General features: G+C 38.2%; 1 protein-coding gene across 4 annotated transcripts in view; it reads left to right on the forward strand.

Moving 5' to 3' along the window:
* Nucleotides 1-17,200, forward strand: part of LOC149815830 (uncharacterized) — a 110,771-nt gene that overhangs the window by 53,704 nt on the left and 39,867 nt on the right. For all 4 annotated transcript variants that reach the window (XM_089990103.1, XM_089990102.1, XM_089990104.1 and 1 more), the window contains one exon: nt 15,432-15,564. In XM_089990103.1, the coding sequence (XP_089846229.1) occupies nt 15,432-15,564 (133 nt within the window). The remainder of the gene's footprint in view (nt 1-15,431; nt 15,565-17,200) is intronic.

Below are 17,200 nucleotides of genomic sequence, written 5' to 3' on the forward strand. Positions count from 1 at the left end.
GTGGGACACCTTTTAGGTGTCCTGCAGTGTTCCACCTCTCCCTTGGAGCAGTGTGTCTGAAACACATGGGACAAAAAGCAAAAAATAAAAAACAGAGGTGTACTTCAACTCGGCTTGTCCAGGACAACTCTGCACCTGGCCAGCAGTGTCCAGACAGGACTGTTTTACACAGTCCTGTCCATGCAATCAAACGCCCGGAAAATTAACAATCTCAGACTACTTTTGCTAACAATACCTTCTATTTCATTTAATGTCTAGATCCTCAAAGATTTATTTTATCTAGTTATGCAATACTAGGATGCCCCAAAGAACGATCTAGTGAACATATTAAACTAAATGTAAGGGATAAGTTGTTACATTGTTTTGAAATCAGGGTTTTCTGAATCTTCTGAAGTCTATTCCAAATTGAAAGTTTAGTACCAAGCATTGCCACTAAAAGTTAACTATATGTTACGGACCCACCTGAGCATCGGGTCCATCCAGCTAGATCCGCTTTAATGACCCCAAACCAACCCTCGAAAAATGCATATTTTTTTTTTATAAATAATTTTAAAACATTGCGGAAAATATCCCAAGGACCCTGGGCACATTACATGTTTAATATATACCCAACAATAATTTATTACATTATCATAAATTGAAATTGAATTTAATTTTAATTGAATAGTCCCCATTGAGGGTTCACTTAGTTCCTTAAAACAAAAACTCTCTAACACTGTCAAAACCCATGCCACCAGATCATAATTCCTCGCTCCCTCCAGCAAGTTGGTCCCTGCATTACTATGCTTCAGTACCTGAAAAAGATTTTTAAAAACATGTAAGAACCAAAGTTCTTGTACGAGACTCTCTCGAAATTAAATAGTAAAGAAATTAGCATAAATCAGAGCAAACATAAGTTTAAGAGGACTCAACAAACATCACATATTTAGAACAGATGTGCAATATAAGCAGTTCAATTAAAATAACCAACAATCTCATGCAAAACTAAACATTTAGCGATGCATGAATCAATGCAATATACATGAATAACTTTTTAACTTTAATTATCAGTATTGTTTTTGCATGCATATTCCTACTTAATGCACACAATTTAATTCACTTACTTGAAACCCACGAATACTCAAAACGAATCGAATTTTTGAGGTTCAAGGCAGTTCCTAGTAGTATTTTAACACACAATTTTTATTTTATTTACTGGGTTTTATACATGTTCTTCGACCGACGTCAAAAATCATCACCATCAATTGAAACATTAGGAATCATCACCTAATGTTGGAACAACAAGAAAAACATCAGAGAGTCTTCTAGGACTCTTCTAGAGTGGGACGTCCCTTGGAGAATCTCACTTCCTTCAGGACTCCCACTTACGCTGGGACTCTGGTGGGATGCCCTCCCTGGAATCCCATCCAGGTTGGGATTGTGTGCTTTCTTTTCCTTTTTTACCCCTATGTAGACTATATAAATATGTGCCTCTGCTTAGTTATTTTTAACGAATTTTTCTGAGAGATTTCTCAAAAGAGTTCTTCCTGGTTTCTGTGCTTGTTTTTGAGGGATTTAAGTTCTCCCTCACTAGTCTGTCCACCTCAGCTATCGTCGGCCAGTCGAGATTGAAGATCTCCCTTCCAGTCGACGCCCTGCCCTCCACCTTCACCACCTGCCTCGTAGGTCAAGCCAGCAAGGAGAGACACTGCTCTCTCTCCCTGTCAGTTTGCTCCCTGTTTCCAAAACCCCTCTGGGACTCGTCCAAGCCTACCCAGGCTCCCCTAGTCATGTCCCTTGTAGGACAAGTTCTTCAACCTACCCAGGCTCCCCTGGTCATGTCCCTTGTAGGACAAGTTCTTCCACCCCTCCTTTTCTCTTGTCATGTCCCCATGCCTTGGGACACTCCCCCTGTTGTGGCTATGACTGTGTCCCTACCTTGAGACACGACCTAGTGTTCTCCCCATAACCAATCGTTGTTGCACCAACCTGTTGCGCCTCCCTCTGTCGTGCTTTGCCTCGTTCCATGCGTTGAACTTGCAAAACTGACTCTTCTGGTAAATGGGTCCTGACAATTGGTATTAGAGCCTTGCTTTACATGGCAAGCCAGGCCGACCAGCAGCCTGCCTAGTCGACCTAGCAAGGGCACATGCCCTTCTCGATTTCGTTCAGGTATATTTCAATGCACGTGCTAATTTTTTGAGTTATATTTTATCTAGGTGTGTTGAATTTTGTATCGTACGGAGAGTTAGATCAGACCCAACGTTGATCTAACCCGAATTCGACGGATTCATTTTGTTGCTCGTGCCCTGAATTATTTTCTCGGGTTTCCAAATAGCCGAACGATAGTCCCGACAACCTTGTAGTTGTGTGGCTGATTTTTCCTAACCTGCACCGAGTTGGATACATTTTTTATGCAACCTAGGCACTTTTGGGAGGGTCTGACCAACCTAGTGTTTGATGTTGACCCAATGCGTGTTTGTCTTGCGTACGGGAGCCCCACACCTACCCAACCGTTGCGCACGCGATGCTTTCGGTACCGTACCAAACTCTTTTTTGTTTAGCGAGCCTAGCCAATAAGGATCTAAGCCCTTATTGTGTTCGCAACTTTGGAAACCCTCGATATGACTCGAGCCCAAAAGATGGCCAACGATCTCCATACGAATTTCAAGGAAAATTCTGCTCTATTTGATGAGAGACTTGTCAAGGTTCAACTTAACATGGGGACCATGGGTATGCGTGTGAAAGTATCTTTAACAAGATACTACAACCAATAGAACAATATTCTTGAAAATAAATACGTGCACAAACGCACAACAAGAATACTTGAAATACTTGTGCACAAAAAGCACAAAACACGAACTCACAAATGTGCAAATGCACTCATAAGATTCATAAACAATAAAAGGTTGGGCAATAGTCCCAAAACCCTTAAGAGAATACAAGAAATAGTGCCCATATTTATAGGGCATTTGGGAGGCCTTGGAAGGGGCTCCACATAGTCGTTGGAGCCCCTCCAACGGTCACAAATGTGACCGTTGGAGGGGTTAAACGACTAGTGGGTTGGGCCCCTCCCAAGGTAAGTACAACACATTATTAAAAAGAAAAAAGAAATTAAGAAAATGAAAATAAAATTACAAACATACAACAACAACTACGCCTTCATCCCAAAACAATTGGGGTCGGCGATATGAACCAAAAAAGAAAATCATTCTGGGTCTTCCACATGAATCCTTCTCCTCCAATCATTTCTATTCAATGCCATGTCCTCGGTGAGGTTCAAAGCATTCATATCCTTTCCTATCACCTTCATCCATGTCTTCCTAGGCCTACCCCGACCTCTTTTAACTAATATATTTTCCCATTTCTCCATCCTTCTAACTGGAGCATCATTAGGCCTTCGCCGAATATGTCCAAACCACCATAAACGATTCTCTCTCATCTTATTTTCAATGGGTGCAACACCTACTTTCTTACGTATCTCCTTGTTCTGAATCTTATCTTTTATTGTATTTTCACACATCCATCTCAGCATACGCATCTCAGCTACACTCATTTTTTTAATATGATGCCTCTTGGCAACCCAACATTCTGTACCATATAGTAAAGTGGGCCTAATAGTCGATTTATAAAACTTTTCCTTCAACCGCAATGGCATTCTACGATCGCACAACACTCCAGTTGCACTTTTCCATTTCAAACATATTCACGAAAAAAGAATATGTATAAAATGTCTAAACTACCCCTAAGACTAAAGATAAGAATATATATATTTTATATATATAATAGGTAGATACATATACATATATATAATATATGTATATGTATTACCTTATATATATAAAATATATATACAAAATTATAACTTGGATTTACATAATTTAACACCCCCTCTCAAACTTAGGGCAAGATGACCGAGAGTTTGCCAAGGAGGAAGTTGAACCGCGGAGCACATAAAGCTTTAGTAAAGAAATTTGCCAACTGATATTCCGACGTGACATAAGGAAGGTCAATGACTCTTTTGAGATACGCCTCACGAACATAGTGACAATCCATCTCGATGTGTTTAGTCCGTTCATGAAAGGTGTGATTTTTCGCAATGTAGATTGCACTCTTGTTGTCGCAACACAGCTTGGTGGACCCTTCTATTGTGATCCCCATGTCTTCTAGCAACTGATGAATCCATACAATCTCCATGGTAGTAGTCGCCATGTCACGATATTCAGCTTCAGTTGAGGAGAGCGACACATTTTGTTGCTTCTTGCATCTCCACGAGATTAGTGAGTCTCCTAAGAATACACAAAAACCAGTGGTTGAGTGACGGTTATTTGGGTCACCTCCCCAATCAGAATCAGTATAAACAATTAATTTTAAATCAGAAGAAGAGGATAGAAAAACTCTCTTATTTAGAGTACCCTTTATGTATCTTACAATTCGCAAGATGACACTCATGTGAACGGATGTGGGCGCATGCTGAAACTGGCTTGCAGTATGGACTGCATGAGATATATCTGGTCTGGTAATACTCGGATACATCAATGATCCTACAAGTTGTCTGTAGGGTGTAGGATCCGAAAGAGGAACACCATCATTAATTTTCATCTTTGCCCCCACCACAACAGGAGTTTCACAAACCTTCTCATCTGTAATACCTGACCTGTCAATGATCTCAGAAGCAAGCTTAGTTTGAGATAAAAAATACCCTCTAAGAGAGTATGCTACTTCAATTCCCAAAAAGTAAGTTAGAAAACCCAAATCAGTCATTTCAAATTTCTTTCAAAATAGATTTTATACTCTTAACCCCGTTAGAATCACTTTCAGTGATGAGCATGTCATCCACATATAATAATAAGATTACAATCCCTGCATTGGATTTTCTAACAAATAGAGCGGTGTCAGTAAAGCAAGAAGAAAATCCATTTTCAATCATTACAGAATTAAACCTATCATACCAAGCCTTGGGGGCTTGTTTTAGACCATAAAGTGTTTTTTGAAGACGAAACACTTTTCCCTTGGGAAACTCCATTCCAGGTGAAGTCCATATAAACTTCTTCATTTAAATCGTCATTTAAAAAGGTATTTTTAACATCCATTTGATAGATGTTCCACTTGTTAATAGAGGCAACAGTTATAAGACATCGGACAGTGACCATACAAGCTACAGGAGCAAAAGTTTCCTCATAGTCAATACCATACTCTTGACTATATCCTTTTGCAACCAAACGAGCTTTATATCTCTCAAGAGATCCATCACTTTTAGTCTTTACTTTAAAAATCCATCTACACCCTATTGTTTTCTTATCTTTAGGAAGATTTTGAAACTCCCAAGTTTTGGCTTTTCTTAGAGCTTCAAGTTCATTATCCATTGCAGTAATCCATTCAGGGCACTTTCGTGCTTCTTCAAAGTTTCTAGGTTCTATATAAGAATGAATGGAATTAAGACAGACTCTATATTTAGGTGAAAAAGAGTCATAAGAAATGAACCTAGAAGGAGATTTTCTACTTCTTTTGGTTATACGGGGGATCACTTCACTCTGAGGAGCTCCTGGACTAGTATTATCGTATCTTTCAAGAGCACTTCTAAAGGGGTTTGGGTCTCTATGACTATAGGTGATAGGATCTCTTGATAAACTTTCATCAATAGGTTGATGAGATGAAGAGAGCAAGGAAATGTTTTCCTCAGTTTCAACATCACTCAAGTCATTTTAATCTGACTCATTATCACTAGTATCATCGTTTTTATCTAGTAGATCAAATAGAAAAGAATAATCTACATTCTCATCATGAGATTCACAATTTTCGAAGCCACTAAGATTTTCCAAAAAACTCACATTTCTAGAAACATACAGTTTATCACTTTTGACATCATAAAAACGAAAACCCTTTTGGGTTTCAGAATAGCCAAGAAAAGCACAAGGAATGGCCTTTGGGGAAAGTTTGTCATTTTTATCAGTAAGAACAAAACATTTACACCCAAAGACCCTTAACCTGCTATAATCAGGTTCCTTTTCGTATAATTTTTCAAAGGGAGAAATTTTGCTTAAATTTTTTGATGGAAGTCTGTTTATGAGATAGATAGAGGTAAGGGCTGCCTCAGCCCAAAGATTCTTTGGAATGCTTTGTGAAATGAGCAACGTTCTAGTTGTATGAATGATATGTCTATGCTTTCGTTCGACTAACCCATTTTGTTGAGGGGTTTTCGGACAAGATTTTTGGTGAAAATACCAAAACTTTCAAGATAACTTTTGAATTCATTTGAGAGGTATTCTCCTCCAGAGTCCAACCTAAGGATTTTTAGACTTCCATTGAATTGATTCAAAATCATCATATGAAAATTTTTAAAAGTTGAAAAAACTTCATGTTTATGTTTAAGGAAATAAATCCAACAAAACCTAGTGTAGTCATCCACAAAAATCACATAGTATGAAAATCCTCCCTTAGATATCACAGGAGTCGGATCCCATACATCGGAATGGACAAGTTCAAAAGGTTTTGTCGTAAACATGGATCTTTGAGGAAAAGGCAAACACTTCATCTTCCCAAGAATATATTCATTACACAAAAAATCACTTTTATAAAGATGTTTAATAAAAGGCAAACATGAGATTTTAACAATATTGGAATGACCCAATCTCTTATGCCATACATGAATATCTTTGTTTTGAACAACATTACAAAATTGACTCTTGGGAACTTGAAGAAAATCAATGTAGTAGAGGTCTCCTCTCCTAGAGCCTTCCCCAATCAATCTCCCGGACTGGCGATCCTGTATCCAACATTTATTAGAAGAGAATTTTATATCGCAACCATGGTTCGAGAGTTGGGAGACGGAAAGAAGATTTAAATTTAGTTTTGGGATAAGACGAATTTTTGGAACAAAGAAATCTTATTTTTCAAAATCGCCTATTCCTTTGATTTCAAGAGGTGTTTCATCCGGCGGTTGAGACAAAGGATCGAAGAGAATTTTTAGAAAAAATTGAAATAGAGCAAGTACTTAGGGTCATGTGAAAAGATGCCCCGGAATCTAAAGGCCAAGATGTCTTACCGGGGGAGGAAGATGACATAGTGGCTCCGGAAATGCCTCCCTTGAGAAGAGGTTGTAAGGCTTCTACGATTTGTTGAAGAGAAAGAGACCCACTTGATGATGAAGGTCGTTCCTCCATTTGGGTTGCCATAGCCGTTGCAATTAATTTCTTCCATTTAGGGCACATGGGTTTGATATGCCCTGGTTCTTTACAAAAATGGCAATTCAATTTGCTATAGTCTCTTTTGCCATACCGATCATTTCGTCCTTGACCTTGATTCTTGAAATGAGGAGGTCTATAGGTCTTCACATTATTCTCCAGTCTTGACACGTCATTAACCACTTCACAATCTTCTTGAGTAGAAGAGGTAACAAGAATGCTAGGATTATTCTTGCTAATCCCCATACGGGTTTCTTCACCACTTAACTTAGTGATTACATCTTCAAGCGAGGGAGATGTGAAGGCGGAGAGAAGAGAAGACCGAACTTGCTCAAATTTGAGTCTAAGACCATTTAGAAAGTTGAAGAACCGGTCTTCCTCAAGTTGTTTGTGCCTTAATTCGATAGCTTTTCCACTCCATTTTGGTTCAAGGATGGAAAGCTCGTCCCAAATAGAGGATAATTCGGCAAAGTACTCCCGAATGGTCATCTCATTTTGTTGGAGGGTCAAAGCCTTCTTTTGGAGATAGTACTTGTGTGATAAGTCTATTGAAGTGTACATTTTCTCAAGATACAACCAAGCTTCGGAAGCTTTTTTAAACTTGATGATATTAGCGTTTATCTTGGTCTCAACGGATGAAAAAATCCAAGATAAGATCTTAAAGTTCTTCATTTCCCATTCATCATGCTTTTTAGAATATTCTTCAAGAGCCCTTTGTCTTTCTTCCCCTTCAAGGATCTTAATATCCCCTTTTTCAATGATGGTGATTTTGGGTTCCGGTTCCGGTATTGAGTCATGAACGCAACCCCAAAGCCCCTTTCCTTTAATATGGGCTTCCATATTACCGGCCCAAACATGATAGTTTGAGCCATTAAGTTTAAATCCAAGAGAGAAGTGGGAGTCTTTTTCGCCTATTAGAGAGGAAAGAAGGCAATAAATAATACGTACCTCAGATATTTTTCGGGTCTTTCTTGATAAAAGAGACTTCTAAAATATTGCTCGAAGAAGGTGATCCACTTCAAAATTCAAAATTTTGAAGGCACGTTTTTCGAAGCATTCAAACGGAAGAGACTCACAATTCTTCTTCTTCAACGAGGCTCTGATACCATGTGAAAGTATCTTTAACAAGATACTACAACCAATAGAACAATATTCTTGAAAATAAATACATGCACAAACGCACAAGAATACTTGAAACACTTGTGCACAAAAAACACAAAACACGAACTCACAAATGTGCAAATGCACTCATAAGATTCATAAACAATAAAAGGCTAGGCAATAGTCCCAAAACCCTTAAGAGAATACAAGAAATAGTGCGCATATTTATAGGGCATTTGGGAAGCCTTGGAAGGGGCTCCACATAGTCGTTGGAGCCCCTCCAACGGTCACAAATGTGACCGTTGGAGGGGTCAAACGACTAGTGGGTTGGGCCCCTCCCAAGGTAAGTACAACACATTATTAAAAAGAAAAAAGAAATTAAGAAAATGAAAATAAAATTACAAACATATTCACGAAAAAAGAATATGTAAAATGTCTAAACTACCCCTAAGACTAAAGATAGGAATATATATATATATATAATAGGTAGATACTTATACATATATATAATATATGTATTACCTTATATATATACAAAATTATAACTTGGATACATAATTTAACAATGCGTGTGGAAGCGCTCAATGACAAGTTGGATGAGTGTTTCCAACGCGTTCTCACGACGTTGGATTCTATGGAGCATCAGTTGGACCAGATGACCAGTCATCATGACCATAACGAAGAAACAAGTGGGGGCAGCCAAGCGTCGGGGTCTAACAACAGACCCTACCCAGCCCACTAACCACGACTTGATTTCCCCAAATTTGTTGGCTCTGATCCGATGAGTTGGGTGTTCTGAGCCGAGCAATACTTTTAGATTGCTCGAATGTCAGATGAAGACCGAGTGGCCTTCGCTTCTATCTACCTGGAAGAGTATGTCATCCAATGGTTCCAATGGTTAGAGACCTAGTTGGGCACGCTCTATTGGGAGGCTTTCTCGAGGGCTCTCATAAACCAGTTTGGTCCATCTGCCTACTTCAACTATCATGTTGTGTTGTCCAAGATTCGTCAATAGGGCAACACTTTCGATTATCAGGCAAAGTTTGAAAGGTTGACTCGTCACTCGATGGTCCTAGGATTCTTTAATCGGGACTTTCATTGCGGGTCTAAAACCGGACCTGCAAATCAAGGTCCAGGCTGCGAGACCTATCTCTCTGATGCAGGATTTCGAATTAGCACGTATGGCTGAGGAGAAACTCTCTAGGATGAACTTGTGCTGGACTCGACTAGATAGGACGTCCACTTAGAGATACACGACCCGGGGGAATTCATCCTCTTGCAGGACCATGTCCTGCCCCACACAGGAGATCGCGTCTCCTAGGTCTTCATATAGGGCCACTAATCGCCCTATACAATAAGCATAGGTGTCGGATGCACGCTCCAAAGTTCAAGTTAAGCAGCTCTCCTGTGAATAGATGGCAGAGCGCCGGAAGAAAGGCCTTTGCTATAACTACGATGAGGTTTGAGAACTAGGCCACAAGTGCAAGGTTCTTAACATGTACTTGTGCGATAGCGAGGTTGAGGAAGAGATCAGTGACGCCGAATTGTCGGATTCGGCAGAAGACACTCTGGAGGAGGTTCTGAAGATCTCGTACCATGCACTAGCTGACGTGAAGGTACCTCAAACGATAAAGGTACCTGATAGAATCGGTGCATTGACGATTTCAGTATTAATTGACACTGGTTTATTGCACAACTTCGTGTATGCTTAAACAACTAAATAAGCCAAGTACACGACTACCCACATCAAATTTGATGAGAACGACCGTTACAATTTATTTATCAGCCATAGCGGATAAGACGAGGAGAAAGAGAGGAAAAAGAAAGAGATAGATAGACAAGAAGAAGAGGAGACGTCCCAAGTTGATGTAGAGTCACCGTAAGCTTTACACGATCCAAGCTTTCAGCACCTCCTCTTTTCTAATCCACACGCCTTTAAGAGCTTTTAGCTCTCATACCATGTAATGAAGCAACAAGTGCACAAACACAGTCCCAGAAAAGGGCAAAAAGTGTGCACAATCACAAATACACAGCTACCTATGTGCCAAATACAAAGAGCCACTAAGAGCTAACACATAAATCTCTCAAAAGAGCGCAATAACACAACAACAACAACTACGCCTTCATCCCAAAACAATTGGGGTCGGCGATATGAACCAAAAAAGAAAATCATTCTGGGTCTTCCACATGAATCCTTCTCCTCCAATCATTTCTATCCAATGCCATGTCCTCGGTGAGGTTCAAAGCATTCATATCCTTTCCTATCACCTCCATCCATGTCTTCCTAGGCCTACCCCGACCTCTTTTAACTAATATATTTTCCCATTTCTCCATCCTTCTAACTGGAGCATCATTAGGCCTTCGCCGAATATGTCCAAACCACCGTAAACGATTCTCTCTCATCTTATTTTCAATGGGTGCAACGCCTACCTTCTTACGTATCTCCTCGTTCTGAATCTTATCTTTTATTGTATTTCCACACATCCATCTCAGCATACGCATCTCAGCTACACTCATTTTTTTAATATGATGTCTCTTGGCAGCCCAACAATCTGTACCATATAGTAAAGGGGGCCTAATAGTCGTCCTATAAAACTTTCCCTTCAACCGCAATGGCATTCTACGATCACACAACACTCCAGTTGCACTTTTCCATTTCATCCACCCAACCTTTATCCTATGATTTACATCTCCATCAATTTCTCCATACTTTTGAATGATAGATCCCAAATATTTGAAACAATTATCCACCGGTATTTCTTGCTCACCAAGCTTCACTACACTCCCATCACTACTTCGTTGCTTACTAAACCGACATTCCATGTATTGTCTTACTCTTACTCAACTTAAAACCTCTTGCTTTCAATGTTTGTCTCCATAATTCTAACTTAGCATTAACCCCAGCTTTAGACTCATCAATCAAAACAATATCATCAGCAAACAACATACACCACGACACATTTTCTTGAATTGATCTCGTAAGCTCATCCATCACTATAGCAAATAGGAAAGGGCTTAAAGCAGATCCTTGATGTAACCCAACCGTTATAGGAAAATTGGTTGTCACCCCTCCACAAGTGCGGACATTGGTTGCTACTCCTTCATACATATCTTTAATTATACTAATGTACTTGAGAGAAACACATTTCTTCATCATTGTCCACCAGAGAACGTCCCTAGGTACTCTATCGTATGCCTTTTCCAAATCAATAAAAACCATATGCAAATCTTTGTTCCTCTCTCTATTTCTCTCAATAAGTTGTCTAAGAAGATGTATAGCTTCCATAGTTGATCTTCCAGGCATAAAACCAAATTGATTCTCTGATATCATGACAATCTTTCTCAACCTAGACTCAATCATCTTCTCCCAAAGTTTCATAGTATGACTCATGAGTTTTATACCACGATAGTTTGTGCAATCTTGTATATCACCCTTATTCTTATATAGAGGCACCAAAGTACTCTTCCTCCACTCATTAGGCATCTTATTTGTCCACCAAATCTTGTTAAAAAGATTTGTCAACCATTCTAAACCTTTCTCTCACAAGCATTTTCAAGCCTCGATAGGTATACTATCTGGGCCAACTGCCCTTCTTGATTTCATTTTCTTCAAAGCCTCTACAATTTCTTTCTTTTGAATCTTGCGCATGAAGTCACGATTCATCTCATAAAAAGGAATGGAGAAGTCTCTAAGATCCTGAGCATGACTTTCATTAAAAAGCTTATCAAAATAATCTTTCCATCTCTCCTTAATCTCCTCATCTTTGACTAAAACCCTTTGCGTTTCGTCTTTGATACATCTAACCATACCCAGATCCATCGATTTTCTATCTCTCATCTTTGCAAGCCTATAAATATCCTTCTCGCCCTCTTTGGTATCCAACTTGTCATAAACCTCTTTATATACCTTATCCCTTGTGTTTCGAACTACTTTTTTAGCTTCCTTCTTTGCTATCATATACTTCTCTAAATTCTCATTATCACGACTCTTACTTAGATTTCTATAACACTCTCTTTTAACCTTAATAGCTAATTTGACATCATCGTTCCACCACGATGTATCCTTACCTAGCGGTGCACCACTTTTAGACTCACCCAATACCTCCTTAGCTACCTTTCTCATGCCACCCGCTATCTTATTCCACATTGATTCTGAATCCTCCTCGAGACACCAATCAACTTCCTTAACTACCTGCTCTATAAATATTCCTTGTTTAGCTCCTTTCAGTGCCCACCACTTAATTCTAGGATCTATCCTATGTCTATCCCTTTTGCGGCATTGTCTAATTCTAAGATCTAAAATTAAGACTCTATGTTGTGTAGCTACACTTTCTTCCGGTATAACCTTACAATCGATGCAACAACCCCTATCTCTCTTTCTAAGTTAGAAAAAATCTATCTAATTCGTATTAACCCCACTTTTAAATGTTACTAGGTGAGACTTCCTCTTCCTAAACCAAGTGTTTGCTAAGATCATATCATAGGACAAACCAAAATCTAAAATTCTTTCTCCACTTTCGTTTCTTTCTCATATACCATAGCCTCCACGGATACTCTCAAATCCATCTCTATTAATGCCTACATGTCCATTAAGGTCACCACCGATGAAAAGCCTTTCTCCATAAGATATACCTTGTACTACTCCATCTAAATCGATGAAAAGCAATAACACAAATAAAAAAAATAAAAATATTATTTCCCTAATGCTTAGAACAAACCTTGAAGGGAGAGGCAAGAAGCCTCTTTAAATAGGCCACAAGATGGCTCTTATTGCCCTTGGGGAGCTCCCAATGACTATAAATATAGTCGTTTGGATGTCCCCAACAGCTCTAAGGGCCAATTACATTAATGTCCTTTCACTTTTGTGAAAGGACAAAACAAAAAAAAAATAAAGAAAAAGAAGAATTACGATGCAGACCCTAATGGGTAGCTACTATTACATAATAAGGAAAAGACTAAAATGCCTCTAAAGGGCATTCCTAATTACATCATATTATCTTATACAAAAGGTTTTAACAAAACCCTTCGAAAGCCTGGTTAGTAAGGGGGTTAGCAATTACCACTCTCTCTCTCTCTCTCTCTCTCTCTCTCTATATATATATATATATATATATATATATATATATATATATATATATATATATATATATATATATATATTTATATATATATATATATAGAGAGAGAGAGAGAGAGAAGGGAGTAGCTGCCTATGGCAGCCTACCTTGAGCGAAGGGGGTTTCATGTTGTTTTTCCCAAATCTGACCGTACAGATGCGTTCGGCATGGACAATTTGCTAGGAAACGACCTTGGATCATGGTTTTTCAATAAAAAAACATGATTTTTAAGCCTTGAATATTTATAATATTTATAAAAAATTTACACCATCGATTTTCAAACCTTATAGAAACCTACCTGCACATCAGAATTGTATGATGCAAGAGTCCATTCCTATAAAATTAAACACGTAGAACACATCTGTATGGTCAGATTGGAGAAAAATATGGAAAAAAAAACCTTCAAAAGCCCCGTAGGCAGCTGTAAGCACGGATATGTGTAGGCAGCTACTCTCTACTCTATATATATAATCAGAGAGTGAGAAAGCAAAGTATCATTCTCGGGAGTCTCATGTCAAGGGTTTTACTCATTTTTTTTTTAAAAGTTGGTTTTTCTTGAGAAATCTTGGAATTCTGAAAATTGAAAAGTATAAAAAATAATGAAAGAAATGAGAAATAAAGGTCTTCTATTCATTTTTCTTGGTAAAATATAAAAAAACAAGTAGAAAAGTTCTTAAAATACAAAAGAAACAAAAAAGAAAACATAGGCTTAAAATATATAAAAATAAGAAAAATTTCAAAAATCTCTTGAAAATATTGTGATATTCATTTTTTGGTGATATTTTTCTGATATTATTGTGTTCTCTAAAAATGCCGGCAATATCACATTATTTTCAAAATATTAAAGACTGGTATTATATATATATATATATATAGAGAGAGAGAGAGTTTCATAAAGTAGAACAGCTTACAAACATTGGGTCTTGGAAAGTATTAAGATACCCATCAAGGGATAGTACTTTATGTTACAAATACAACTTATAAAAGTTGAAGATATTACAAGTCTGACACTGCATTTAGTAACACAATTAGTATGTGTGATTCGTTCTGTAATATCTTTTTTCTTTCTTTCTCTGCTTGTACTCACTAGGGGTGCAGTGCAAATTGGTCTTAGCTCTAACCTATAGGGAGACAGACCTGGATCCAAGTCTATGTGTCCGAATCTGGGTAAGATACAGAACAAATATGATTGGGTCTACTTGGATCTGTATGGATATCAGCTAAGCAAATATAATTAGGTCTAAGTTGTAACAGTATTTCACACAACCTATTTTACCTTTTTCCACATAAAAATCAATAAGTTTTACTGATTTTCATTAGATACAGTTTCTCAGAAGCTCAGGTCCTAACTGAATCTATAACTATACTATTATATCAAGTTGGGATATAGATCTAAACAAGAGTTACCGGAAGCTTCTTAGATAGGTGGGAAGCCTGCTTCCTGGAAACTCACTTCGGAAGCGCAATACTCCTCGCTTCCAAAACTTGATGAGAATCTTGATTCTCCTATGCTTTCGACACGCTTCATTCATTCTTCTTATATGTTCTCTCAGTCTACTTTTCATGTGTTTTATGTGTTTCCTCTCACGCTTCTCACTCACTTTCATGTGCTTTCTCTAAATTGGCGGTCATCATTTTTTTATTTTGTTAAAAATTTAATTCTTACAGTAAAAAATCATGAAATTTAATAATAATCACTTTTATTTTAGTTTTTATTTGTGTTTTATTTTGATTCCCATTCAATTATTATATTATTATTTTTGTAATTCCTCGCCTCCCGCTTCCTATGCATTTTAAAATGCATCACTTCTCGCTTCCGCTTCCTGTATCGTTTCCCATTTTCACTTCCTAGTCTGGCAACCTTGATCTAAACTGACTTCAAAGTTGGATGCAGTGTGGGGCAAGCCTGACTTGACCCATATGAAACCCATTTTCATTCCTAGTGCTCACTAATGTTCACATATATGTTGTTCATCAAACATGTATCATCTGTCATTTGGTATATCTTAAAACGAAGTTTCATTTTTATTATTATATTTGTTGGTAATAGGTGACCTCTATTAGCATGGAGAGTGTTCTTGTTGGGCAAGATCTGAATGGCTGTGGATTCGTGTATGCCTCACTCAGTTTCCTGGACAAAATTATGTGTGGCCTTGCTTTGTATTTACTTGAATTCAATCAAGGTAAGTACCTTTCTGCACTCTGATTTTAATCTTTTTCTACCACTTTCACAATACAAGCTTTTGGAGAAAAGGTGATGTCTATTTTTTACTTACAACAATACAATATATACAAGACAAAAAACTGTGGGACAAAAATGCCCCTTAAGATGCAATAACAGACAAAGCTGTAAATAAGGACAAAAATACATAAAATCACAACACAAAGAATAAAATAAGCAATCAGTATTATGAGAAGACATGATAGAGTGCAATACTTAACATGGATTTATAATCAATACTCTTTACCTGAAGCTTACAGCATCGCTGAAAATGTCTATAGCTCTTCTTTCCTAAAACAGTGTCCAATAAATGCTTTGAGACAGTCGCATCTTGTGTTGTTTGTAGCTATCATATGTAACATGGACTCTTCTAATAGGGAAATTCACCTGCATCGCACCCGTGTGCGGGTGCAACACTTGGACACAGCTTCCTTTGTGTCTGGTGAAGTCAACTGCACTGAGGTCCATTTCTGTCTGAAAGTGGATTCAGTTAACCCTAACAAGCCCAGACACCTATGTTACTTGGATACTGGTACGGGTGTCGGTGTCGGACACAACAGGTTTTGAAAAACCAGATATGTGGACACGGCTAAGTAATCAAGTAAAAAATAAAAGAACTATTTCAGAAGAGAAAAAGAGTCATCCTCAGTTTTCTCCCCTGTATGTGGCACCACACAATTCATCAAAATTGTGAAAAAGGAGAGTTAATTCTTAAATGGGACAGAGCGGGGCTCAACTGTGGTAACAAGAGTCTTTTTACCAGCTAACTTGACTCCATCAATGAGAGCAGTTATTATGATATTGTACTTCACACTTGGGAACCGTGGGTATGTGAGAGTGGGGCATGATGTGAGGCAGTGATTGAATATAACGTCATATATGACAATAATTGCTCTCTTTATTAACTGAGAGAGGGAGAGGGAAGAGAGAGACCGAGTCCTTTATGTACATAAAAGGGCATGCTGACTCATTTTCATGGAGTTAGGACCCAATAAAATATATGGAGAGAAAATAGGGTTTAAACAAGATTGACACAAAGTGTTGGACATTAGACACTTTGTGTCTAAGACATTCAAAGGTGCCGGACACCCAACACCGAGTGTCTATTTTTTCCGTCGACACTTATATGTTGAAAAATGAAGTGTCCATGAAGTGTCTTGGAGTGTTGATGTCTGTATCAAAGTGTCTAAATGCCGGACAATGGGACATGTGGGCCCTTTAGAAGTGTCAAGGTAACACACACACACACACACACACACACACACACACACACACACACACACATACACACACACACACACACACACACACACATATATCCGCTCCCAAGTTTTTTGAAATTGTCATATCGTGCCCTCCACACTCGCACTTGTGACGCAGTAGCTATCTCAAAAATCTATTTTTGAAAATTAAATTCCTTACATCTTGAGCAATCTAACATCGTTGATGACTTCATAGGTAATAGCAATGAGAAAACATCCATGTCCATCTTTCATCATGTTAGTAACCTTGCAGCAATCGTTGTTCATTTGAAAATAAGGTTTCCATATCTGCTGCAAATGGGCCTTCATAACAATCCATTTTTTAAGCCAAATATC

Source organism: Nuphar pumila, chromosome 15 (genome assembly GCF_984573655.1).
Source record: "Nuphar pumila chromosome 15, dmNupPumi1.hap1.1, whole genome shotgun sequence".
Lineage (NCBI taxonomy): Eukaryota > Viridiplantae > Streptophyta > Magnoliopsida > Nymphaeales > Nymphaeaceae > Nuphar > Nuphar pumila.